Source organism: Berghia stephanieae, chromosome 7 (genome assembly GCF_034508935.2).
Source record: "Berghia stephanieae isolate SIO BIC M18660-M18661 chromosome 7, UCSD_Bste_1.3, whole genome shotgun sequence".
In the NCBI taxonomy this organism is placed as follows: domain Eukaryota; kingdom Metazoa; phylum Mollusca; class Gastropoda; order Nudibranchia; family Aeolidiidae; genus Berghia; species Berghia stephanieae.
The window spans coordinates 7314537-7342386 of record NC_088366.1 but is presented as its reverse complement, the minus strand read 5'-3'; the positions used below and the strand labels follow the sequence as shown (position 1 = coordinate 7342386).

General features: G+C 36.5%; 1 protein-coding gene and 1 long non-coding RNA gene across 7 annotated transcripts in view; both read left to right on the top strand.

The window, feature by feature from the left end:
* The window catches only part of LOC144976617 (uncharacterized), a 31554-nt gene extending 17491 nt beyond the window's left edge, over positions 1-14063 (top strand). The window contains exons 9-16 of one of the 6 annotated variants that reach the window (XR_013646122.1): positions 1-86; positions 1722-1916; positions 2420-2542; positions 3610-3810; positions 6479-6606; positions 7123-13167; positions 13223-13333; positions 13499-14063. The exon at positions 1-86 is cut by the window's left edge and continues 64 nt beyond it. Coding sequence is in view for 1 of the 6 variants with exons in the window: in XM_078920913.1 (XP_078777039.1) it covers positions 1-86; positions 1722-1916; positions 2420-2542; positions 3610-3810; positions 6479-6606; positions 7123-8436 (2047 nt within the window). In the remaining 5 variants the exon portion in view is untranslated. Of the gene's footprint in view, positions 87-1721; positions 1917-2419; positions 2543-3609; positions 3811-6478; positions 6607-7122; positions 13334-13498 lie in introns of those variants that run through there. The other 5 variants (XR_013646123.1, XR_013646120.1, XR_013646121.1 and 2 more) reach the window with 5 other exon arrangements.
* Positions 14064-14294: 231 nt separating this feature from the next.
* On the top strand, positions 14295-18015 carry LOC144976622 (uncharacterized). The gene is made up of 4 exons (XR_013646127.1): positions 14295-14409; positions 15225-15418; positions 15548-15630; positions 15713-18015. It is a non-coding gene; the product is annotated as an uncharacterized LOC144976622 (long non-coding RNA).
* Positions 18016-27850: the final 9835 nt, after the last annotated feature.

Below are 27850 nucleotides of genomic sequence, written 5' to 3'. Positions count from 1 at the left end.
CAGCTACAGAGATTGTATATGGCTTGTGAAGAAACCGCTGCATGCAGAGGGAATCCACCTGACACAAAAACTCATGAAATATATCTGTAAGTTGAGAGTGTGTAATGTAACCCACTGTATTTTCACGGTGTGTTACATGATAGTTCAGTTGATAGCACATTTGCATCACATGCAAATGGACTTGTGTCAATCCTGAGTGAAGCCTTTATTTTTGTTTTTTTTACCAGTTCCACCCAACCTTTTCCCTCCCCCCCCCCCCCCCCCCCCCCCACCCCGCTCTACTCATTTTAAGTTTAAATAAAAAAAAAATCTTTTTGCACATCTGGTGTGTAACAGAGTGTAGCCTGGCACTGCCCTAAATATTGCATGACAATACAAGGCAACTATCATCAAAAGAGAGTATATTGTGAGTTTTCGACAATAATATTTGAAGAAACAATTTGATCTGTTTCCTATTTGAACCAATTCCCTCTTGTCTTAGGCACTTAGATTTTAATTCTAGAACTATTTACTATGTCCCGTTTTCTTCCTTTTTACTGGTGATATAACCTTCATGTTTTTCAAGCACTGTAAATCCCTTCAAATGGGCAGGGGGGTACATACTGTGTCTTCTATCCCCTTATATCTGGGTGGGGTTCCTGACCTCCCATAGAAGGGCAGGGGGGTACATACTGTGTCTTCTATCCCCTTATATCTGGGTGGGGATCCTGACCTCCCATAGAAGGGCAGGGGGGTACATACTGTGTCTTCTATCCCCTTATATCTGTTTTCCAACATGCTTTCTGTCTTTGTCTTTCTTGGAATGAGATTACTTGGTTTTGTCCTGGTCCTGGCCAGATGCCCTGGCTGAGAGGGAAACAGTCGAATTTGTATAGTTAGTTTTGGGAGATGATATTTTTTTGATTGTAAATCATCTCTCTGTTATGCACTGTATTATGCTTTCTTTATATTATATATGATTTGTAAAACATTTGAGTGTATTCCTCTTAGCGGGGACCTGTGCTTGTGTCTGGATGAGACTTTTAGTGATCTCAAACTAAGTACTTTGATAGAGTGCTTTTGGAATCTACACCTGTTTCTTATTTGAACAAATTCCCCTTTGTCTTACCTTTTCTTGGGTGATTTAATTGTAATTCTAGAACTTTTGACTATCCCATTTTCCTCCTTTTTACTGGTGCTGATATGACTTAAATGTGTTGGAAGCGCCGTAAAACCCTTAAAAACAAAACAAAACAAACTGACTAGATAGAGAAGTCCAAAAGAATCTCGACTTTACCTAGGATAGATACATGTTCGTTTGTGTGTGAAGCGAGTGCTCTACCAAATGAGCTATCGGAAATCCCCAAATAAACGATGCTTATGTTTTATTTTGGGTGCCCGATAGCTCAGTTGGTAGAGCACTCGCATCTCATGCAAAATGTCAAATCAATGTTTTTTACTGACCCACCCTGTCCACCCAGCAGTGATTGGGTAGCTTGGCCTGGTAGATTTGTTGGGTGGTAAGTACTTTGCGATAGACTAGCGTCTTATCCAGAGGGTGGCAAGCAATTTCTCTTAACGTTTCATGCTATAGAAACCGGGATGAACTCCTGCTGTGTGGGCTTAAGAATGACTGAAGGACTACTTTTTAAAAAAAATTTTATTTTGATTTGACTCAAACCATGATACTGGATCAAATAAATTGTTTTGTATTTTTTCCCCATTTTATTTTCTTGCTTCAGATCCTTGGTTCAACATTGAAATACGCGAAGACATTGTTTCCAAGGGGGACCTTAAATTCAAGCTGGATCCGAGCTACGATCGCTATGGCCTGGTCCATTCCTTGAGTACTAGAGGCAAAGGCTTCTATATCCGTATCACAGGAAGGCTATTCCACAAGGACACCTTGGTCTTCCATTACACAGCTTTTACAACTAGTGAGTAACTTGAGACTCTGATTTATGGTCATTTTTTTGGTAACATTTTAAATGTAACCAATAATGCTTGAAGCTTTAAAATAAAAATAAAAATAGCGATAAGGTAAAATTTCAGCTCTATTTTATTAACAGAGATGCAGGGTCGAATTATTTGAACTCCCATAGTGGGCAGGAGTGTTTTTTCTGAGTTTGTTTTCTTTCTTTATCTTTGAACGGGATTTTACATCCGTATTACAGGAAGGTTATTCCACAGACACCTTGGTCTTCCATTACACAGCTTTTACAACTAGTAAGTACTTGGGGCTGTTGTTTAACTATCTCCTTACCAGCCATTTTCAGGATTTTCCCCAAAACTTCACACCCAACTAACACAAAAATATATTTTTTATCACTCAAACACAATAGCAGTAAAGTTCTTGCGATAAATAATTTCTTTAGCAAAACATGCTCTGCAACACATTGTTCATTTTCTTAAAATTTTATGGGGTTTTTTATTTGTCCAGATTGCCATATAAACAGCAAAACAAGATTTCAGTGTGACAATGGACACTGTATCGATACAGCCTTACGTTGTGATGGGGTGAATCATTGTGGGGATGACAGTGATGAGTCCAAGAGAGCTTGCAGTAAGTCACACTATGCCATCAAAGTAAGAAATTATGGAGAAGGCACCGGCATGGGTGAAAGTTCGCCGGAAAAATCCGGCATGGCCGGATTTTTATTTTTGAAAAAGAGGTCTCGCCGTTTTTTTTTTTTGTCTGGCCGGAATTCGAAAATGAAAAAAAAACGGCATTTATATAATTAACCGCACTTCTGTTTTTTCCTCTTATTGGTAGTTGCAGGATTTTTTTTCTCTGAGCACCTGCCTTTGCAGGATTAATATCATTGAGTAACTTTCACCCATGGGCACCGGTGTGAGATAAAGAACTGAACAAGTGTGCATGAAAGGTGCCAGACAAGCAAGAAAGAAAAATACAAGAAAAAAACCATCCCGAAAAATCAGTCGACCTCGACTGGGGATTGGATCTCAAACCTTCTGATTACCGGCCAGATGTGCTACCATTCATCGTTGACACATTTCAGGTTGGAATAACTCAAGAACATCGATTTAGTTTGCAACATAGTAATCCAAATTTATTAAAGTTTTTTTCTGATATCTTACTTGTGATCGCGTGTTTGCGCAATCTTCGTATTTAAAGCTCCACATGGCCACCATCATTTTGAATGACAAGCTCTCTACAGTTCGTCCCATGTCTTTTGCAGCATGAGTAATTGACTTTTGGTGAGTTCCCACGACACTGGATAACTTCATCTGGTTTTTGTTTCCTCCAGTGTCGAACATTGTGTTTGTGTACATGCCCGGACATGTAAAAGGTTGCTTCATCTGAGAAGGCAATGTTTTCAGTGAGTTGGTTGTCAAGGTTCGAGAATTATGTCGGACAAAGCCAGAATAATTTACAATTTATGCCAAAATTACCCTTTATCTACTGATGACGTCATGACTCGGCTACCAATGGGTGCACAGTGTTAAACCTTATATCAATCAAAACTTCAATACATTCTGCACATATGGCAAATGGCGATTGATGAAATCTTACATAAATCTCGAGTTAGTCGAACCTGAAATGTGTCAATAATAAATTAAAAAACACACACTGTATTTTAAAGTTTTTATACATTTTTTACCCATAAGGAACTGGCACACCTGATGACAGTGAGACGGATAGTCATGTCGGAGTCGGCATCATCGTCCCTTTGGTCGTGTCGCTTGTCGTCTTCTTCTTCTGCCTTTTCCTGGTTTGCCTTCAGCGGTGCTACCGTCTACGACTGCAACGCCTGCCTGTAAGAGATAGACCTCCATCATCTTCGTCATCATCATCGACAAGGGGAAGAGGTGAGATGGCACTTAGTTCCATATGTGGGCATCCCTGAGAAAATCAAGTCACAAGGTGAAAAGATTTGAACAGAGATATTGACAATTTTAGTCAAGAGGTCAATTTTTGTGGAAAATGAGTTCTCATCAAGAATCATTAAATCAAACATTTTTCTACATATTGATGAAATATATTAATTGAACTCTACTCCTAAATATTTTATTTTAATTTTTTTATGAAGGTAATTATTATACTTAATATCAACTCTTGTCGTCTTTGGAAGCGATTTTCTCAAAATTAAGGTTTCACACCCTAGCCCATGCATATGTCCATAACTTCATGAAAAATCACCCGATTTCCTTCAAATAAAGATTAAAATGCCCAGGAGACATTGGGCTTTCAAAAAATGAAAAATACGCAAAACAAAAATTTTCACCTTGTGACTGATTATGTCAGGGACGCACACACTCTTTGTGCTAGAAAAGTGAAGACCAAAGATAAGCATAATATACAAGACAAGTAATAAACAAAAAATGAGTATAACAGCTTCAAAAAAAAAAGAACAAAATACCAAACACAGAACGTTTTGGCCTCAAAACCCTTCATCAGTCAACAACAAAAAAAACAATGAAAACAAATACATTGGAATGAGATTACTTGGTTTTGTCCTTTCCCTTGTTGGAGTCCTTGGCTGGGAGGGAAACAGTCAAATGTATTGCTAAGGTTTTATATAATCTCTCTGTTATGTATTGTAATATTTGTTGTTTAGAATGTATAAAAAGCATTTAAAAGTGTGTTCCTCTCAGTAGGATCCTGTGGTTGTGTCTGGATGAGATCTCAGATTAAGTACACTGATAATGATATGCTCTTGGAATCTACATCTGTTCCCTATTTAAACCATTACCCGTTTCTTACTTCTTCTTGTGTGCCATCAATTTTAAATCTAGAATATTTGGACTATTCCATTTTCTTCTGTTTACTGGTGCTGAAATGACCTAACTAAATGTGTCACAAGTGCCGTAAAACCCTTAAAAACAAACAAAACAAAACAGATCTCAAAATGTTGTACATAAGCATTCTAAAACCCCCTAAAGAACAAATAAAAGGTAATTTTACTTTACAAACAAAACAAAACAGATCTCAAAATGTTGTACCTAAAACCCCCTAAAGAACAAATAAAAGGTAATTTTACTTTACAAACAAAACAAAACAGATCTCAAAATGTTGTACCTAAAACCCCTAAAGAACAAATAAAAGGTAATTTTACTTTACAAACAAAACAAAACAGATCTCAAAATGTTGTACCTAAAACCCCCTAAAGAACAAATAAAAGGTAATTTTACTTTACAAACAAAACAAAACAGATCTCAAAATGTTGTACCTAAAACCCCCTAAAGAACAAATAAAAGGTAATTTTACTTTACAAACAAAACAAAACAGATCTCAAAATGTTGTACCTAAAACCCCTAAAGAACAAATAAAAGGTAATTTTACTTTACAAACAAAACAAAACAGATCTCAAAATGTTGTACCTAAAACCCCCTAAAGAACAAATAAAAGGTAATTTTACTTTACAAACAAAACAAAACAGATCTCAAAATGTTGTACCTAAGCATTCTAAAACCCCCTAAAGAACAAATAAAAGGTAATTTTACTTTACAAACAAAACAAAACAGATCTCAAAATGTTGTACCTAAAACCCCCTAAAGAACAAATAAAAGGTAATTTTACTTTACAAACAAAACAAAACAGATCTCAAAATGTTGTACCTAAAACCCCTAAAGAACAAATAAAAGGTAATTTTACTTTTCAAACAAAACAAAACAGATCTCAAAATGTTGTACCTAAAACCCCCTAAAGAACAAATAAAAGGTAATTTTACTTTACAAACAAAACAAAACAGATCTCAAAATGTTGTACCTAAAACCCCTAAAGAACAAATAAAAGGTAATTTTACTTTACAAACAAAACAAAACAGATCTCAAAATGTTGTACCTAAAACCCCCTAAAGAACAAATAAAAGGTAATTTTACTTTACAAACAAAACAAAACAGATCTCAAAATGTTGTACCTAAAACCCCCTAAAGAACAAATAAAAGGTAATTTTACTTTACAAACAAAACAAAACAGATCTCAAAATGTTGTACCTAAAACCCCCTAAAGAACAAATAAAGGTAATTTTACTTTACAAACAAAACAAAACAGATCTCAAAATGTACCTAAAACCCCTAAAGAACAATAAAAGGTAATTTTACTTTACAAACAAAACAAAACAGATCTCAAAATGTTGTACCTAAAACCTCCTAAAGAACAAATAAAAGGTAATTTTACTTTACAAACAAAACAAAACAGATCTCAAAATGTTGTACCTAAAACCCCCTAAAGAACAAATAAAAGGTAATTTTACTTTACAAACAAAACAAAACAGATCTCAAAATGTTGTACCTAAAACCCCCTAAAGAACAAATAAAAGGTAATTTTACTTTACAAACAAAACAAAACAGATCTCAAAATGTTGTACCTAAAACCCCCTAAAGAACAAATAAAAGGTAATTTTACTTTACAAACAAAACAAAACAGATCTCAAAATGTTGTACCTAAGCATTCTAAAACCCCCTAAAGAACAAATAAAAGGTAATTTTACTTTATTTATTTGTTTATTTAACTTTTCCTCCAATTTGCCAATAGATTATAGACAGAGGCGAAGACAAACCCGAGCCCAAAGTGTCCAGATGAGTGTGACTGTCACATCGGGTGAACTTCCTCCTTCCTATAATGAGGTCATGATGTCTGCCCCTCTCAGCAACGTCAATGTGGTAAGCAGAACGCTATTGGATCACATCAAACTTGAGCTTTTATACAGCGCAATATCCGCTAAACATGCTCAAAGTGCTTTACATACGGTCCATGGCCAACAGTAACATGTAGAACGAGACATGACGCTTGTTAGGTAATATTATTTAAAAAATTTTCAGCTAGAAACCACACTGTTAAAGGTCAGGTACTCATTTTAACCTGAGTACGATGAGAGAATGTGAGTAAAGAGTCTTTTCCTAAGGACTTATATAAATGTGCATATTTATATGTTTAATTTATTATTAATTTTTTGCTTTCTCAGTTATATAAATGTCCATATTTATTTATTTAATATATTATTTATTTCTTGCTGTGCCAGCTATATAAATGTGCATATTTATTTCATATTTTATTAATTTCTTGCTATCCAATTATATAAATGTCCATATTTATATAATTAATTTCTTGTTTTCCCAGTTATATAAATGTCCATATTTATTTATTTAATTTAGTATTAATTTCTTGCTATCCCACAGGCCTTCACATTCGGCCCAGGGGATGGGAATCCAGCATTCACAAGTCCACCCCCTTCTTATGGCGAGGCCGTCCAAGCTGACAACTTTGACCTCTCAAGATCAACATCAAGAGAAGTCACTGGCCCCTCATCGTTGTCATCCGATACGTCTGCCATAGCTGCTGGTCACATGACCACCAATGCTCTTCCCATTACGACAGAGACTTCCTTTTCTAATACAGCACCACCAGAATTACCAGCGTACACTCCCAGTCCTCATAGCAATAGGAATAATATCAACTCATTATCTTCAACAAGTGATCCAGGATGCTTTGGGGTTCCACTAACCGATACTGCCAGCTCTCTTGTTGCCTCGTTTGATCCAAATGAATACGTCTCTTCTTCGAGTTCAACAGAGTGTTACGATGATGATAATTACCAACAAAGGAATTTTGATAGAGATTGCCGGTACCCGTCTGATTCGTCAACGACTGACGATGATGAGATGACGAATGGGTTGTACGCACAGGCTTTGAATTTAGTTTCCGTTAACTCATCTTCCCTCACTTTGGGTGACAATGTTGCTACCATGTCTTCGTCTCCAGTTATGTCAAGAGAATTGGAAACCGCAAAGCATGATAAAGCAAAGAGTAAGGATAAATATAAGGACAGGAGAGAAAATGCTGATCATCTTAAAGGAGCCAGATATTCTCAGAGTGAGAGAGAGAGAAGGAGGGTGGATCTTGAAGAGAATAATCCTAACAATGTAAGAAGAGGCTGGGAAGAAGAGAATGGACGTTTTTTCAAAGGAGATGAAAGTGGATGGAAGAACAGTAATGAGCATCGAGGAAGGACAGGAAATGCCAGGCATGACTCCTGGGTGTCCGATACGTCGTCCAACAGCTCCTGTCCTGAAAGACGTTCCTTGGTCACAGAGAATCTTGAAGGGAGGCGAAGACCTTGTGATATCATGGCAAATGTGAAAGATGGATCTGATGTCCCTAACTTAGCGTCCAGCCAGGGTTCTCTTGACATGATTGGAAGATTTAGCGTAGATCTCAACGATCCTGTATCGTCACCGAGATATTCGTGGATTCCAAGGAATGAAGTGACGGACCAGCAGCTCAATGATTGGGCGACGACGAGGAGTAGGAGAAATGGGATAGACGAGGACCTTAACAGTAACTTCGAAAATGTCAATTCAACAGTTGTGCCTTTAACGGTGACAAACTACTTAATCTCCCCCGAGCATAACGAGGGCGGTTCTGATTCAATTCCAGTTCCACTGGCACAAGTCTTGTTCACAACAACAGAGGAAGAAGCATCTTTTGTCTAATTGAATAGATAGCTTCCCAGAGGAAAACCTGAGGTTTGATATTCTACATATGAAATAAAATTTCAAAGTCTTTGGAATTTTAAAAGAGTAGGGGGGGGGGGGGGGCTTACCTTAAAAACTTTAAGATGTTCATTCAAGGGAATTAAGTAGGGCCAACTGAACTATATTTGACTTTTAAAAAATCAAATATCCCTGTATATATATACAGGCTCTTTCATAATTAACCGAAAAATACCTGTACAATCCGCGTTTTTTATGCTATCAACAAAATTCTTGCACGTGATCATACCTTGACTCGTCCTTCATTTCTCTACGTAACAGCCAAGTCTGTCGACACACTTCTGCCAACGCCGCACCATGGAATAAATACCCTCCCCGAAGAAATTTCCGTCAAGGTTTTGTAGCCATTTCCGCACATGGTCAACAAGCTCTTCATCGACATCAAAGCGCTTTCCTGCCAGCTCACGTTTCAGTGGCCCAAAGAGGTGATAATCAGATGGTGCGAGGTCTGGACTGTGTGGTGGGTGTGGCAAAATCTCCCATCCATATTTCTCTAGCCAACCTTGCGTCACTCGTGCTGTGTGGGGTGTAGCGTTGTCGTGTTGCAAAAGGACCCCGTTGGTCAACTGCCTGGGCGCTTTCTGCGAATGGCCTCCCTAAGCTTGTCAAGAGTTTGGCAGTACCTTGCAGCATTGATTGTTTCTCCAGGTTGTAAGGTTTCGAACAGAATAACACCACGACTGTCCCAGAAAACAGTTCCCATTATTTTCTTTGCTGACCGCATGACTTTGAATTTCTTCGCGACAGGTGAGGATGGATGTTTCCATGTCATCGAATCTTGCTCTGTTTCTGGGGTGCAATGGTGCAACCAAGTCTCATCACCGGTGACTATGCTGTCAAGAAAAGTCACATGGTACCATAGAAAGTCTCCGCCGGCGTTGGCAGTATGTCCGTGAACCCTGCGTGAGCTCTTGCTTCTTCTCAAAAGTTCCCTGCAGATGTCCAATCTTTGTTCTTTATGATTGTCTGTCAATTGCTTAGGAACCCATCTTGCGCTGACTTTTCTGTAGCCAAGTTCATCAAATACAATTCTATGGGCAGAAGTTTCCAAAATTTCAAGACTGCTTGTGATTTCATGAAGTTTCAACCTCCTGTCTTGACGAATAAGCTCATCAACTCGCTTCACATTGTCTTCTGACGTCGCAGTTATCGAACGCCCTCTCCCTTCCCTGTCTTTCAAGTCGGAATGGCCGGCTTCAAACAAATTACACCAGTGATAGACTTGTGTACGGCTTATAACATGCTCACCATATACACTCTGAAGTTCTTTATGAATTTCGGTAGGATTCAGACTTTTGGCGTTCAAAAAACGTATGACAGCTCTGATTTCCTCCTTTGACCAAGTTTCAAGGTGGGCCGCCATCTTTAAAATCGTCTAGAAATTCATTGTGCAAAATGATGCACTTCATAATTTCTGGGAATATCCGTAAGGAAATAAGGAATATCATGTCGTTTACAGAATTAAAAAATCTCCACTGGTTGCTGAGCAATGGCATTTTTCGGTTATTTCTGAAAGAGCCCTCGTATATATATGTATATATATTATATGTGTGTGTGTGTGTGTTTTTTTGTTTTTTTTTCTCAAGTGTTGTTCCTGTTAAATGATTTTGACATTGATCACACTACAAGTGTTGTTGTGGTGCTATTGTTAATTATGCTATTATTTTTGGTATGATATTGTTATTGATATTGTTGGTTGTTTGTTTGTATGTTTTTTTTTTTTGTTATTGATGTTGTTATTTTTGTTTATTGTTACAGATGTTTTTATTTTTATTATTGATGCTGTTTTTTTTTGGTTATAATATTGTTATTGGTGCTGCTATTTGTTTTTTTTTTTTTTGGTTATTATTGTGATGACTGCTTTCATTTTGTTTTAGCAGTTATTTCTGTACTTAACTCCTAGTGGGAAATCCAACCAGGATGGCACGACGAAAAAAAAGAAGAAAAATGAAATGAAATATTACATCAGATCTGCCTACCGTTATGAAAAATTCGTAGAATTTCGAAATTTCAGCTCCAATTTCTTAATTTAAATAATGATAAAAACATTTTTAAAAATTAACTTTTATTCATCCCATTGTGGAAATTTGTCTCTAGGGTCTATTCCAAGTGAAGACTGGAATAACCCAGGTGTCAGCAGCAGTGCAACGCCGCAAATTGAGCTAGGACGAGGTGACTTGCTCAAGGCCACCCAGAGCATCGGGCAATGATCAAACTCGGTGCCTTTCGAGTACGAAGCAAAGACCGTACCGCTGAGCCTTGCTGTCCCTGTGAGCATCTCAAAGGCATGAAAACTTATTGAAAATGTTGATGCCAGACGACATATCTTGAGGATTTTAAAGTGTTAATCTGTCATCTGCATTTTTTGCCAAATTGGGACCTTAAATTTGCCAAAAAAACCCCTCCAAAATTTGCCAAAAAGACCAAAATTTGCCGAGGAGAACTAAGCGTTTGAGTATAGAGGCTACATTTATTAATTTACAGATTTAAAGATTTTAAAGGATCATTATCCGTAGAGAGTAACTTCCCTTGGTTTGGGCCCAGGCAAAGCTGCAACATTTCTCAAGTTTCGCACTTTTTTTTCCATTATTTTGTCTTCGCTTCTTTTTTTCCCCAAAATTTGCCACGCGATTTGCCAATTTTCCCAAAATTTGCCACGATTTGCCAATTTTGGGAAATTTGCGGATCATCCAGATATTTGCGGCCGCAAAAAATGCAGATGACAGGTTAATTAATCCTCGTGAGGGTAAATTGTTAATCTAAAGTAATTACTAAAAAAAAAAAAAAAGCTTATATATAATAAAATATATCAATAACAATATCCACTAAACGTGCTCAAAGCACTTTACAAGGGGTATCTGACCAACAGCAACATGTAACATGTAGAACGAAACATGATGCCTGATAGGCGATATAACAATTTTTTTCCGACATAGACAACGCTGTTAACGACCCGGTACTCATTTTGCACCTGAGTATGGTGAGATTATGAGTAAAGGGCCTTTTCCAAGGACTCAACTATGTGCTGATTGAGGCTCGAACCCAAGACCTTCCGATCCTAAAGTGCGTGTCATACCACTAGACCACATAGCCGCACTATTACTATTTTTATCTCCCAAAAATTACGAAGTTTTCAAGTAGACAGGTCTGATTACATTTTGATTGCAATTATTAGTTTAACATCCGACTTGAATCGATGTATTTTGTTCAAGAATTTGAATTATTTGACTTTGTTGAGGTAAAACATGTATTCATAGACAGCTGAAAAAAAAATCCAATGCCAAAACTCTTTCCGTCCATAATTTGTCCCGAGATCATTTGGCTTCTGTCATGCTTGATTAATCTCCTGATTAAAGTTAATCTAGTATAATTGCTTTCATCATCATCATCATCATCATTGCCTTTTTCACCCTGGGTCAGGGTATAGGCCACAGACAAACAGTTTCCATCCTTCTCTATCCTGAGCTAACTTTTTTTTTATCTCATTCCAGGTCTTACCACTTCTCTGTATATCAGCTTCTTTAAATTCTGTCATTCCAGAAACTCTTTGGTCGCCCAAGCTAAAAAAAGGATTTGGTTTGTCCGTCTGCGTTTCTGTAACGGTTTGAGTTGAACGGAAAGGGGTGTCAACCCTTTGCCAACCCCCAACCTGGAGGACCAGGTGACTCAAAGATGGGGGAATCACACACCATTAGTCGTCTTTTACTACACGCTGGCTTGGCGTTGGGCTATTCTTGACCCTCTCAGTTGAGGGACCCCAGGCACCACACGGGGAATAATTGCTTTGCGTACATGTAAAAATCTTTAAGAGTGTGATTGATACAGTGATAAAGTCAGAAAATGTCCACACAAAAAAAAGTTATTTTTAGAAAATCAATCTTTCTGGAGGAAAACTGATAGTTTGGGTTGATTTTCTTTTCTCTTATTATTTTTTCTTTCTGCTTTGTCCATTTCTGTGGCTGGGGGTTCCTGACCTCCTATAGTGGACAGGGAGGTAATTGGAGTGTTTTATATACCCCTATATTATCTGTGAGACTTTTAGGTAATCTCAAACTAAGTACACTGATAGTGTGCTCTTGGAATCTAAATCTGTTCTCTATTTGAACAATTCCCCTTTGTCTTACTTTTTCCTCAAGTCCTTTTGATTGTGATCTAGAATGTTTTTACTATCCAATTTTCTTCCTTTTTGCTGGCGCTGATATGACCTAAGTGTGTTTCAAGCGTCATAAAACCCTTAAAAACAAAAACAAACAAAAATTCCTGTGCCGTTCAAATTTTAATGATGGTAATGATTATGATAATAATGTTGATTATGATTATTGTGATAGTGGTGATGATGATATAATAATGTTGATTATGATTATTGTGATAGTGGTGATGATGATTATGATTTTTATGATGGTGATGATGATGATGATAATAATGTTTGTTATGATAATGATGGGTATGATGATGATGATTATAATGTTGGCGATGATTCTGATGATTATGATAGTGATGATCATGATGATGGTGACGATAATCATAATTATTAATGATGATTTATACCATTTTAAATAATCAAATTCTAGATCCAATCTGTTACCGCTGACTTTGATATAAATACGATATGAATAATCCCATCAATACTGTGATGGTAATAGGTACTAAGGTACTTTGTGATGGTAATAGGTACTTTGATATAAATACGATATGAATAATCCCATCAATATTGTGATGGTAATAGGTACTAAGGTACTTTGTGATGGTAATAGGTACTTTGATATAAATACGATATGAATAATCCCATCAATACTGTGATGGTAATAAGTACTAAGGTACTTTGTGATGGTAATAGGTACTTTGATATAAATACGATATGAATAATCCCATCAATACTGTGATGGTAATAGGTACTTTGATATAAATACGATATGAATAATCCCATCAATACTGTGATGGTAATAGGTACTTTGATATAAATACGATATGAATAATCCCATCAATACTGTGATGGTGATAGGTACTAAGGTACTTTGTGATGGTAATAGGTACTTTGATATAAATACGATATGAATAATCCCATCAATACTGTGATGGTGATAGGTACTTTGATATAAATACGATATGAATAATCCCATCAATACTGTGATGGTAACAGGTACTAAGGTACTTTGTGATGGTAATAGGTACTTTGATATAAATACGATATGAATAATCCCATCAATACTGTGATGGTAATAGGTACTTTGATATAAATACGATATGAATAATCCCATCAATACTGTGATGGTAATAGGTACTTTGATATAAATACGATATGAATAATCCCATCAATACTGTGATGGTGATAGGTACTAAGGTACTTTGTGATGGTAATAGGTACTTTGATATAAATACGATATGAATAATCCCATCAATACTGTGATGGTGATAGGTACTTTGATATAAATACGATATGAATAATCCCATCAATACTGTGATGGTAACAGGTACTAAGGTACTTTGTGATGGTAATAGGTACTTTGATATAAATACGATATGAATAATCCCATCAATACTATGATGGTAATAGGTACTAAGGTACTTTGTGATGGTAATAGGTACTTTGATATAAATACGATATGAATAATCCCATCAATACTGTGATGGTGATAGGTACTTTGATATAAATACGATATGAATAATCCCATCAATACTGTGATGGTAACAGGTACTAAGGTACTTTGTGATGGTAATAGGTACTTTGATATAAATACGATATGAATAATCCCATCAATACTGTGATGGTAATAGGTACTTTGATATAAATACGATATGAATAATCCCATCAATACTGTGATGGTAATAGGTACTTTGATATAAATACGATATGAATAATCCCATCAATACTGTGATGGTAATAGGTACTAAGGTACTTTGTGATGGTAATAGGTACTTTGATATAAATACGATATGATAATATATCCCTCATACTGTGAGGATAATATGTGTCTATTTGATTATAAAATTCGTTATGATGAATATCCCTCAATCTTGGAGGTAAATGAGTTATAGAGTACTTTTGTTGTAATAGGTACTTGTATGTATATTAATATTGGTATTTTTATGTATAATCCTATACTTGTGATGTGTCTTTGTGGTTATTTGATATAAATACGGATGAATAATCCAACAATACTTGATGGTAACTAGGATCTACATGTGTCTATTTGTTCAGTTCCTTTGGTAAGTACTTGTGCTTTAATGTAATTCAGAACTTTTATATCAATTTCCCTTTTACTGCGTGATAATACTATGTGTGACGGTAAAACCTTAAAAACGAATAAAACAATATCCATCAATACTGTGATGGTGATAGGTACTTTGATATAAATACGATATGAATAATCCATCAATACTGGATGTAAAGTACTAAGTACTTGTGATGGTAATAGGTACTTTGATATAATACGATATGAATAATCCCATCAATACTATGATGGTAATAAGTTCTAAGGTACTTTGTGATGGTAATAGGTACTTTGATATAAATACGATATGAATAATCCATCAATACTGTGATGGTGATAGGTACTTTGATATAATACGATATGAATAATCCCATCAATACTGATGTCAGATGGTAACTAGGTGATCTAATGGTACTTTGTTGATGAAGTAATGGTATGTACTTTGATATAAATACGATATGAATAATCCCCTCAATACTTGATGGTAAAGTACTAAGTACTTTGTGATGGTAATAGGTACTTTGATATAAATACGATATGAATAATCCCATCAATACTGTGATGGTAATAAGTTCTAAGGTACTTTGTGATGGTAATAGGTACTAAGGTACTTTGTGATGGTAATAGGTACTTTGATATAAATACGATATGAATAATCCCATCAATACTATGATGGTAATAAGTACTAAGGTACTTTGTGATGGTAATAGGTACTTTGATATAAATACGATATGAATAATCCCATCAATACTGTGATGGTGATAGGTACTTTGATATAATACGATATGAATAATCATCAATACTATGAGTAATAGTAAGGTACTTTGTGATGGTAATAGGTACTAAGGTACTTTGTGATGGTAATAGGTACTTTGATATAAATACGATATGAATAATCCCATCAATACTATGATGGTAATAGGTACTAGGTACTTTGTGATGGTAAATAGGACTTGATATAATATAACGATATGAATAACCATACAATACTGTGATGGTAATAGGTACTTTGATATAAATACGATATGAATAATCCCATCAATACTATGATGGTAATAGGTACTAATTTGCTAAAAACTGGGGACTGTAAAAAGTAATAAACAAAAATGAATATAACAGCTTAAAAAAAAAATTCCTTAAAAAGAAAATACGAAACATGGAAATTTTCGGGCTCAAAACCCTTCTTCAGCCTTGGAATCCAAGATCAAGATCCTATTACTTACAGAAAGGATGTGCCCAATATTTCTCTGCTTTCTAAGTACAATTTTTTTATTGTTGTTGGCTGAAGAAGGGTTTTGAGTCCGAAACGTTCCGTGTTTGGTGTTTTGTTCTTTTTTGAAGCTTTTATATTCATTTTTGTTTATGACTTTTTACAAGACCGTGATGGGACGGTTTTGTTTACATAATATGACAGACATTGACAATTTTACTATTATTTGCCTTTATTGCCTACTGGCTTTAAATTGATGTTCAGATTATTTTTTTAGAAATAATTCAATCTACACATTCCATTCAAATTTTATATATACGGTATTGTAAGCTTTACATTTTGAAAATATAATTTTATCTACACGAGTAAATTGTGTTTGATATAATTGTCGTTGTTGTATAATGTATACTGTATTATGACCTATACATTTTGAAAATATGTTACAGTTCACTTCGGATAATCGCTACACCTTGGGATCATTGAAAATGTTGCGATTAACCGAAGTTGCGTTTCCAGTCCACTATTGCAACCTTTTACACATTATGGTAAACTCAAACCAGTTGTTGTAAATATTGTTCTTAGTCGACCACAGACTGAGCAATTTCCTGGGTGGGGTTCCCTACCTCCACAGTGGGCAGGGAGGTACTTACCGTGTCTTCTATCCCTGTATATCTGTTTTCCAACTTGCTTTCTGTCTTTGTCTTGGTGTGAGATTGCTCGGTTTTGTCCCGACCCTGGCCGGAGTCTTAGCTGGGAGGGAAACAGTCAAATGCATAGTTATTGTTTTGGGAGATGATATTTTTTTTCCTTGTAAATCATCTCTCTGTTATGTGTTATTATATTTGTTATTTTTAATGTATAATGCAAGCATTCGAGTGTATTCCCCTTTGTTGGATTTTGTGCTTGTGTCCGAATGAGACTTATAGGTGATATCAAACTAAGTGCATTGGTGGTATGCTCTTGGAATCTACACCTGATCCCTATTTGTTCCCAGTTCCCCTATGTCTTACTTTTTCTTGGGTGCTTTAATTGTAATTCTAGAACTTTTTACTATCCCATTTTCTTCCTTTTTACTGGCGCTGATATGACCTTAATGTGTTGAAAAACCCTTAAAAACAAAACAAACAAACAAACTGAGCAATTTGATAGAAACAAAAACCATTCGGCAGCCCTGTATAGATTTTGTCAAGCAAAAGCAGCTTTGATGCAAGCCGACATCTTATTCAGATTGGATTAACTTTCACTCTTTTGTTCTCAAAATTTGTAAGAGTCAAAGTGATTAGCCGTGATGAGAGACAGTACGGCTCTCACCAAACTTGCTGGTCACAATGCAGTTTTCAATCCCAAAAACAAAGGATATCGCCCAGTCTCTCTTTACAGCTGACATTGTCTACCTTTTGCCAAGACTATGCCCAGCCCCCTCGCCTCCTATTTAATGGCCAGAGATCATCACAAACCCATAATGCAAAGCCTCGCCCTCTTATGTCTCTAATAGAGTGGTGATACACTATTGCTTACTCTCGATTTCATCCATGATGAAATTTAATTATATAATTTCGTTTGATTGCTTTCTTGAATTTGCCACTTTATGAGGGCAAAATGTGTTGCAATTAACCAAAGTTTGTTGCGATTAACCAATGACTTTCATATAGGATTAATTCCGTTTCATGGTAAATGTTGCGATTAACCGAAAGTTGCGATTATTCGGAGTGGACTGTATCTACAAGAGTACATTGTTATTGATATCATTGTCGTTGTTGTATACATACTGTATTATAACCTTTACATTTTGAAAATATAATTCGTCTGGAAGAGTATTTTGTATTTGATATTGATAATCTTATGTTGTTATTGTGTCATAGTTGGAACAAAGTGTTTAGGGAAATTCTCCTTTAGGTGGGAGAATGCTGAGTGTCTTGGCTACTATCTCTTCTAGTCCCCTTTACAAAACAACTTATCCCACAGTATGTTCTAGGCGCATGCTATTGTAACTTTTGCTTCATTGTGATATTTGAGACTGTAATAAAAGAGCTTTCTCCCATAGTGGGCAGGGAGGCACTTGTTGTGTCTTCTATCCCCCTATATATGTTTTCCAAATTGCTTTCTGTCTTTGTCTTGGGATAAGATAACTTAGTTTTGTCCTGACCCTGGCTAGGGTCCTTGGCCGAAAGGGAAACAGTTGAATGTATAGTTATAGTTTTGGGAGATGATATTTTTTTCCTTGTAAATCATCTCTTATATGTATTGTTATTTTTCTATTTTTAACATATGATTTGTAACCATTTGAGTGTATTCCTCTTAGTGGGATCTTGTGCTGGTGTCTGGGTGAGACTTTCAGGTGATCTCAAACTAAGTACTTTGATAGTGTGCTCTTGGAATCTACGTCTATTTCTTATTTGAACCAATTCCCCTTTATCTTACCTTTTCTTGGGTGCTTAAATTGTATTTCTAGAACTTTTTACTCCAATTTTCCTGGGTGGGGATCCTGACCTCCCATAGTGGGCAGGGAGGTACATGCTGTGTCTTCTATCCCCCCATACCTGTTTTCCAATTGTTTCCTGTCGTTGTCTTGGTATTAGATTACTTAGTTTTGTCCAGACCCTGGTCGGAATCCTTGGCTGGGAGGGAAACAGTCGAATGTATAATTATAGTTTTGGGAGATGATATTTTTTTCCTTGTAAATCATCTCCCTGTTATGCATTGTATTATGTTTAGTTTTCATATTATATAATATGATTTGTAAACATTTGAGTGTATTCCTCTTAGTTGGGACCTGTGCTTGTGTCTGGATGAGACTTTTAGGTGATCTCAAACTAAGTACTTTGACAGTGTGATCTTGGAATCTACACCTGTTCCCTATTTGAACCAATTCGCCTTTGTCTTACCTTTTCTTTTGTGCTTTAATTGTAATTCTAGAACTTTTTACTATCCCATTTTCTTCCTTTTTACTGGCGCTGATATGACCTTAATGTGTTGCAAGCGCCATAAAACCCTTAAAAACAAAACAAACAACTCCAATTTTCTTCCTTTTTACTGGCGCTGATATGACCTTAATGTATTGCAAGCGCCATAAAACCCTTAAAAACAACAAAACAAACAGTTTGTAAACATTTGAGTGCAGTCCTCACAACAGGATCCTAATTTTGTTTCCCTCATTTGAACCAATTCCCTTTTGTTTTACTTTTTCTCAGGTGCTTGAACTTCAAATCTAAAAAACAAAAATATATCGTACAATATCCACTAAATGTGCTCAACAGGCTTTACAAAGGGTCCCTGACCAACAGCAACATGTAACATTTAGAACGAGACATCAGGCCTGTTAATCGATGTTACAATTTTTCCGACAGAGACAACGCTGTTAACAGCCAGGTACTCATTTTATACCCAAGTACGGTGAGAGAATATGAGTAAAGAGTCTTTTCCAATGATACAACTATGCACTGAGTGAGGCTCGAACCCAGGACATTCTGATTCGAAAGCAAGTGTCATACCACATAGCCACACATCTAGAACTTTCCTTCATGACCTTCCTTTTTACTGGCGCTGAAATGACTTAAGAGTGTGGTAGCGCCGTAAAACCCCGACAGACAAATAACACAGGTCTCTTAAAATAAAAAAAAATATTTAAAATTAAAAATTCCTCGTTCATCCCCTTGGGGAAATTTGTCATGAGGGTCTATTCCAAGACGAGGTGACTTGCTCAAGGCCACATAGCACAACATCAGCGGTTGATCGAACTCGGTACAAAGCAAAGACCGTACTGCTGATCATGCTGCTTCCTACAAAGATCATTTATCACAGCTTCTTTTACATGACTGGGTCTGCATACTTACATAATGGTGGGTCTACGTACTTACATAATGGGGGTCTAGTACTTACATATGGGTAGTATTACATATGGGGGTTACGTACTTACATAATGGGGGGGTATATGTACTTACATAATGGGGGGTGGGGGGGGGCGTCTACGTACTTACATAATGGTAGGACTACGTATTTACATAATGGATTATATATAATTACTCAAGTTGCTCCCCTTTGTTATTAGCTAATTGACTTTAGTTACAGCTTAATTAGTTATTATTCATTAAGTCCATTGTTTAAAATATTATTTGTGCTTAAAAATACCAGAGTGACATTCCATGCACTAGAGAAAGATTCACTCTTTGTTCTTTACATTCCATATTTGAGTTATATTATTCTGTCCTTCTACTCACAATATTGTTCCGATATATTTGTATATACTCTAACTTGTACTCAGAAATAAATTGTTCTTTCACAGTTAATCACTTAACGCTTTTTGGTTGAGTGATTCCACAACAGTAAGCTGGTGCCGTGTCAAAAACACATTCATTACCTTTATTGATTTTCGATGCCCAAAATTCAGATTCAAGTTTCAATGCAAAGTTTCAGATCCAAATTTCAGAATGCATTTTCAGAATTCTAATTCAATCAATTCAAATCAAGTTTTCAGAATCCAAACTTTGCAGAATACCAAAGTTTTCAGAATTCCAAGGTTTTCAGAATGCCAAAGTTTTCAAAGTTTTCAGAATGCCAAAGTTTCAGGCTGTTTTTCTTTTGTTCTGTTTTCTTTTTCAGTATTCATTATTTTAAAAAAAATATATTTTAAACAAATAAAAATAAGAACAGTTCATAAATGCATATAAGTTTAACTCAAATTTCTTGCTATAGTGGACAGAGAGGCAATTACCGTGTCTTCTATCTCCCTATGTCTGTTTTCCAACTTGATTTCTGTCTTTGTCTTGGGATGAGATTACTTGATTTTGTCCTGGCCCTGGCTGGCTACACTGGCTTGGAGGGAACCAAATGTATAGAGTTTAGGGAGATGATCTGTTTTTTCTTGTAATCATCTCTCTTTTATGCATTGTATTATTATTGTTTTACATATTATAAAGGATTTGTAAACATTTGAGTGTGTTCTTCTTAGTGGGGACCTGTCATCTGCATTTTTTGCCAAATTGGGACCTAAAATTTGCCCAAAAACCCCCCAAAATTTGCCAAAAAGACCAAAATTTGCCGAGGAGAACTAAGCGTTTCAGTAAAAATTAACCGCGATACAGAAAAAAAATAGATAAAAGACAATTTATTACATTTAAGGAGGTTACATTTATTAATTTACACAAGTAGTGAAGCGTTGTTACAAAGATTTTAAAGGATCATTATCCGTAGAGAGTAGCTTCCCTTGGTTTGGGCCCAGGCAAAGCTGCAACATTTCTCAAGTTTCGCACCTTTTTTTTTTTCGTTATTTTGTTTTCGCTTCTATTTTTTTCCCAAAATTTGTCACGCGATTTGCCAAGATATGCCAATTTTGGGAAATTTGCCAAAATTTGCGGATCGCCCTGATATTTGCGGCCGCAAAAAATGCAGATGACAGGTGGGGACCTGTGCTTGTCTAGATGAGACATTTTTTAGGCGACCTCAAACTAAGTACACTGAAAGAATGTTGTGATGTTGGAATCTACATCTGCTACATATTTGAACCATTCCCTGTCTTACTTATTTTCTTGTGCTTGTAATAAATCTATACTTTTTTGACTATCCCATTTTCTTTCTTTGTACTGACACTGAAAAGACCTAAATGCAACACATTAAGGTCATATCAGCGCCAGTAAAAAGGGAGAAAATGGGATCGTAAAAAGTTCCAGAATTAAAATTAAAGCACCCAAGAAAAGGTAAGACAGGGGAATCGGTTCAAATAGGAAACAGATGTCAATTCCAAGAGCACGCTATCAAAGTACTAAGTTTGAGATCATCTGAAAGTCTCATCCAGACACAGGCACAGGTCCCAAGAGGAATACACTCAACTGTTTACAAAACATATACAATATGTAAACAATACAGTGCATGACAGAGAAATGATTTACAAGGAAAAAAATATCATCTCCCAAACCGAACTATGCATTTGACTGTTTCCCTCTCAACCAGGTCATCCGGCCAGGACAAAACCAAGTAATCTCATTCCAAGACAAAGACAGAAAGCATGTTGGAAAATGGATATAATATAAGGATTTATTTGTTTGTTTTTAAGGGTTTTACGGCGCTTGCAACACATTTAGGTTATATCAGCACCAGTAAAAAGGAAGAAAATGGGATAGTAAAAAGATCTAGAATTACAATTAAAGCACCCAATCAAGAGAAAGTAAGACAAAGGGGAACTGAGAACAAATAGATGTAGATTCCAAGAGCCTACCATCAATGTACTTAGTTTGAGACCATCTATAAGTCTCATCCGGACACAAGCAAAAAATCCAACAAAGAGGAATACACTCAAATGCTTACATTTACATTCAAATTAACAAATGTAAGAGAATACATAACAGAGAGATGATTTACAAGGAAAAAAATATCATCTCCTAAAACTAACTATACATTTGACTATTTCCCTCTCAGCCAGGGTATCCGGTCAGGGCCAGGACAAAACCAAGTCATCTCATTCCAAGACAAAGACAGAAAGCAAGTTGGAAAATGGATATAGGGGGATAGAAGACACAGTATGTACCTCCCGGCCCACTATGGGAGGTCAGGAATCCCACCCAGTCACCTAAACATCTCATCCAGACACAAGCACAGGCCCCGACTAAGAGGAATACACTCAAATGTTTACAAATCATATACATGTAAATAAAACAATACAGTGCATAATAGAGAAATGATTTACAAGACAAAAAAATATTATCTCCCAAAACTAACTAAAAAAAAACAACAAAAAAACTTGAGCTTTTATACACGTATAGCGCAATATCCACTAAACGTGCTCAAAGCGCTTTACAAGAGGTCCCTGGCCAACAGCAACACATAACATGTAGGACGAGACATGACGCCTGTCAGGTGATATTACAAATTTTTGGGACAGGGATAACGCAGGTACTCATTTTACACCTGAGTACGGTGAGAGAATGTGAGTAAAGAGCCTTCTCCAAGGAGTCAACTATACGCCGAGCGAGGGTCGAACCCAGGACCTTCTGATCCGAAAGCGAGTGTCATACCACTAGACCACATAGCTGCACAACTATGCATTTGATTGTTTCCCTCCCAGTCCCAGCCAGGACTCCGACCTGGTCCAGGACAAAACCAAGTAATCTCATTCCAAGACAAAGACAGAAAGCAATTGAAAAACAGATATAAGGAGATTGAAACAGTGTAAGTTCCTCCCTGCCCATTATCCTCCCCCAGTGTGCTTCTTTAACTCACTCAATCCTAGAGATTTTTGCTACTTTTCAAAATTGGAAAAAAATGTATTAAAAATGAACATGTACATAGTTTTATTCAACTACCATTAACATGCAAAAACTAAAAACATTAGCTTGATACTACACCTATAACTTGTCTCAGAAGAATGTAGTAAATAGGCATAGGCAGGGCTGAGAATGACTGGTCACAAAAAAGGAGGAAATTTTTCATCGTGAAGATCATGACCAATCTATGCGACCGTAACCTATAAATTAGAATTTCACTAAAATTTACTGAGATGCGATCCAACATTTGTCTCGCAGCAATTTCTGACACAACTCGGTGGAATTTCAAAAGTTGAAAGTGTAATTACAACATTTGGTGGTTGTAGTAGGGATGATGATGCTGTGGTGGTCGTAGTAGTTAGTGGTGGTGGGGATAATGTGGTAGTGATTGTAGTAGTAGTGGTCGTATGGATGATGATGTAGTGGTTTTGGTGAGTGTTTTTTATTCAGTGATGATAATGGTGGTGGATGTAGTAGGAGTGGTGGTAGGGATGATGATGTGGTGGTAATTGTAGTAGTAGTGGTATTAGAGATGATGATGTGATGGTGATTGTAGTAGTAGTGGTGGTAGGGATGATGATGATGTGGTGGTGGTTGTAGTAGTGGTAGTAGGGTTGATGATGTGGTGGTGGTTGTAGTAGTGGTAAGAATGGTGATGTGTTAGTTGTAACAGTAGTGGTGGTAGGGATGATGTGGTGTTATTTGTAGTAGTAGTGGTGGTAGGGATGATGATGTAGTGGTTTTGGTGAGTGTTTTTTATTCAGTGATGATAATAGCAATTTGTCAAAAAGGAGGAAAATGTTTCGGTCTATCGATCAAACACAAGCAAAATAACAGGAACATAGTTTTTGTATTAGTATTATATAATAATAATAATAATAATGCTGAAAACTTATATAGCGCTATAACTCCGAGACACCAGACTCTAAGCGCTTAAATTACAAATTACTTTGGCTGAAACATACTCATTCACACACACAAGCACACACACACACACACACATACACACACACAACACAACACACAACACAAACCAAACCTATCTTGCTTCTCATACCATCTACTAAAATCGAAACAAATATGTTTTAAGCGAACGTTTAAAAATAGACAAAGATTCTTTTTCACGAATGCTCTGCGGTAAGGCGTTCCAAATAGAGGGTCCGAAATGAGAAAAGGATCTCATTCCAGCATTTTTCCGAATTCGAGGGACAACTAGTTTTGTGGAATCACTGGCCGAACGTAAGGGGCGGGGTTTTGAATATCTTTCAATTAGTTCTGAAAGGTAGGAAGGGGCAGTACCTTCAAGACAACGATACACTAAAACACAAGCTTTGAATTTAATTCTTTTCTCAACAGGCAGCCAATGCAGGTCATGAAGTAGAGGTCCGGCAGAGTCGCACCTACGCTTCATAAATACTAGTCTGGCAGCGCTGTTTTGGACAATCTGAAGACGTTTCAGATTGTATTGCGAAACGCCAAACAACAGAGCATTACAATAATCCAATTTCGATAGTACGAGGGACACAACCAGGTGCTTGGTCACATCCTCAGATATGAACCGTCTAATGGAAGCAATCTTTTTTAGTTGGAAAAAGAGAGATCTAACCAAATTATTAACCTGATGCTCCATCGACAGTCCAGAGTCTAAGAATGTGCCAAGGTTTTTCACTTTGTCAACAATTTGAATAGAGGCATCCCCCAACTTCAAATCTGTTTCACTTTTCCACTTCCTGTTCCCCACATACAGCACCTCCGTCTTATCATCATTCAGTTTCAGTCTGTTCTCATTCATCCATTTCTTAACACTTTGGATACAATTTTTACTATTGGCTGATACTTCTTGTAAATTTCTCATATTGGAAACGCAGTACAATTGCGTATCATCAGCGTATTGATGGTAAGACAGACCAAAACTTCTGATGATTTTAGACAGAGGGCCAACGTACAAAACAAAAAGAACGGGTCCAAGTACTGAACCCTGGGGAACCCCACAATCAAGAAAGATTTCCTCCGATCTATATTCATCCACCGTAATAATCTGTTTACGATTAAACAAATATGACCTAAACCAATCAAGCGCTGTACCAGACACGCCATAAGTAATTTCAAGACGTTTGAGAAGAAGATTGTGATCAATAGTATCAAAAGCAGACGATAGGTCAAGCAAATTCAGCAAAGAACATGAACCATTGTCTATAACAGAGAGGAGATCATTAACAACCCTAACAAGTGCGGTTTCCGTCGAATGATGTTGCCTATAAGCAGACTGAAATTTTTCTTCAAGACAATTATTTTTAAGATGAGACAGTAATTGTTTCAAAACAAGCTTTTCTAAGATCTTAGAGAGAAAAGGAAGATTAGAGACAGGGCGATAGTTTTTTAAGTTCTCTTTATCGAGATCAGGTTTTTTCAAAAGGGGTTTGACATGAGCAACTTTGTAAATGTCTGGTACAGCACCTGACTGCAACGAATTATTAACAATACATGTAAATGGTGTTAAAATTACATCAATGCATTTTTTTAAAATGGCAGTATTTAAGGGGTCTAAATCACAACTTTTAGTTGGAGACGACATAATGCAATCACGTAAGTCAGCTTCAGTAATCTTTGAAAAATGTGTTAACGAATCACCATGAAACTTGTCAAATGTTGTAGGGATCGATTCAGACGAGAGTTCCTTCCTGATGGTATCCGTTTTTTCTTTAAAATATTGACCAAAGCGAGTTGGTAGATCTGCACGATCGATTAAAGATGGGAGAGCTGGTTGCGTCTGTTGTCCCAGCAGTTCCTTGGTCAAGGCAAAGAATTGTCTCGAACGTCCCACGTTTTTGAGGCTTTCTTCATAGAATTTCTTTTTGGCCCTGAAATAGTATATATATAGTATATTACTTTTACTAGTATAAATCCATTCTTACCATTAGACATAAATTTACTTTTTTAAACATTTGATGAATTGTCCTTTCCACATGTTAAAGGCCTACAATGTTTTTTTTTTCAAATAAAAGGCCAGAAAGTGTTGTTTTGTTTTGATTTTTACTTTATAAAAATATTTTGTTGGTAACCGAGTGATTATTCAGCTTATATATACAACCCAAGAATTTCTCAATTTAAAACCAGAGAGAGAGAGAGAGAGAGATGGTTGCGAGAGAGAGAGAGAGAGAGATGTTTGTTTGTTTTGTTTTTAAGGGTTTTACGGCGCTTGCAACACATTAAGGTCATATCAGCGCCAGTAAAAAGGAAGAAAATGGGATAGTAAAAAGTTCTAGAATTACAATAAAGCATCCAAGAAAAGGGAAGACAAAGGGGAATTGGTTCAAATAAGAAACAGGTGTAGATTCCAAAAGCACTCTATCAAAGTACTTAGTTTGAGATCACTAAAAGTCTCATCCAGACACAAGCACAGGTCCCTGCTAAAGGGAACACACTCGAATGTTTTACAAATCATATATAATATAAAGAAAGCATAATACAGTGCATAACAGAGAGATGATTTACAAGGAAAAAAAATATCACCTCCCAAAAAAATAACTATGCATTCGACTGTTTCCCTCCCAGCCAGGACTCCGACCAGGGCCAGGAAAAAACCAAGTAATCTCATTCCAAGACAAAGACAGAAAGCATGTTGGAAAACAGATATAAAGGGATAGAAGACACAGTATGTACCTCCCTGCCCGCTATGGGAGGTCAGGATCCCCACCCAGAGAGAGAGAGAGAGAGAGAGAGAGAGAGAGGGGGGGGAGACTTTTCTACCAGAATAGTTTATGTATTGGTCTTATGAATTCTATATATAAAAAAAAAAGAAAAGAGAAAGAGAGAGAGAGAGAGAGAGAGAGAGAGAGAGAGAGAGAGAGAGAGAGAGAGAGAGAGAGAGAGAGAGAGAGATCAAAAAGGCAATAGGTACCTACACAGAGAAATAATCCAGACCCATTTATCCCTCCCCTTCAACCATCAACTAGCTAATCAAAGAACACTACTGGTCTTCTGTATCAACTGTGACATCTGGCGCCATTCTGTCTAGCCCGACGTCATAAAAACGGGACCGTCACCAAATTTCACGAGACTGAGCACAGGTGTCAAAATATGACACAAGACATAATGGTGATTTTGTGGTTTTGAGGAAAATGCTTGACACAGCAAATTCAGTGGAAAATTTCTGAGAAATTCTCAAAATCACTGTTTATTTATCCAAAAAAAAATTTGAAAAAGGAGGAATTGTGATGGGGATGGGCGGAGATAAACTACCATCTAGGCGGAAATCCGCCTTTAGGCGGAAGATTCTCGGCCCTGCATAGGGTAAAAGTAACCCGGGTAAACAACGAATATAGTCGGTGTTAGGGTTGAAAGAGTTAACCCTCTCCTCACCAACTACAGAAAAATCGTCACATTCGTTACGATACAACTTACAACCAACATTTTTCTTATTCAAATTTCTTTTGTACATTATACAATTTAAAGAAAATTGACAGTGTGTTGAAGAGCATGTTTTGCTAAAGAAATTATTTATCGCAAGAACTTTACTGCTGTTGTGTTCGAGTGATAACAAATCTATTTTTGTGTTAGTCGTGTGTGAAATCCTGAAAATGGCTGGTAAGTTAATGAGAGAGTTAAAACTCATTCCTACACACATCAACATGAGAACCAATAATATGATAAGCAAGGCAAGGCAAGGCGTTGGC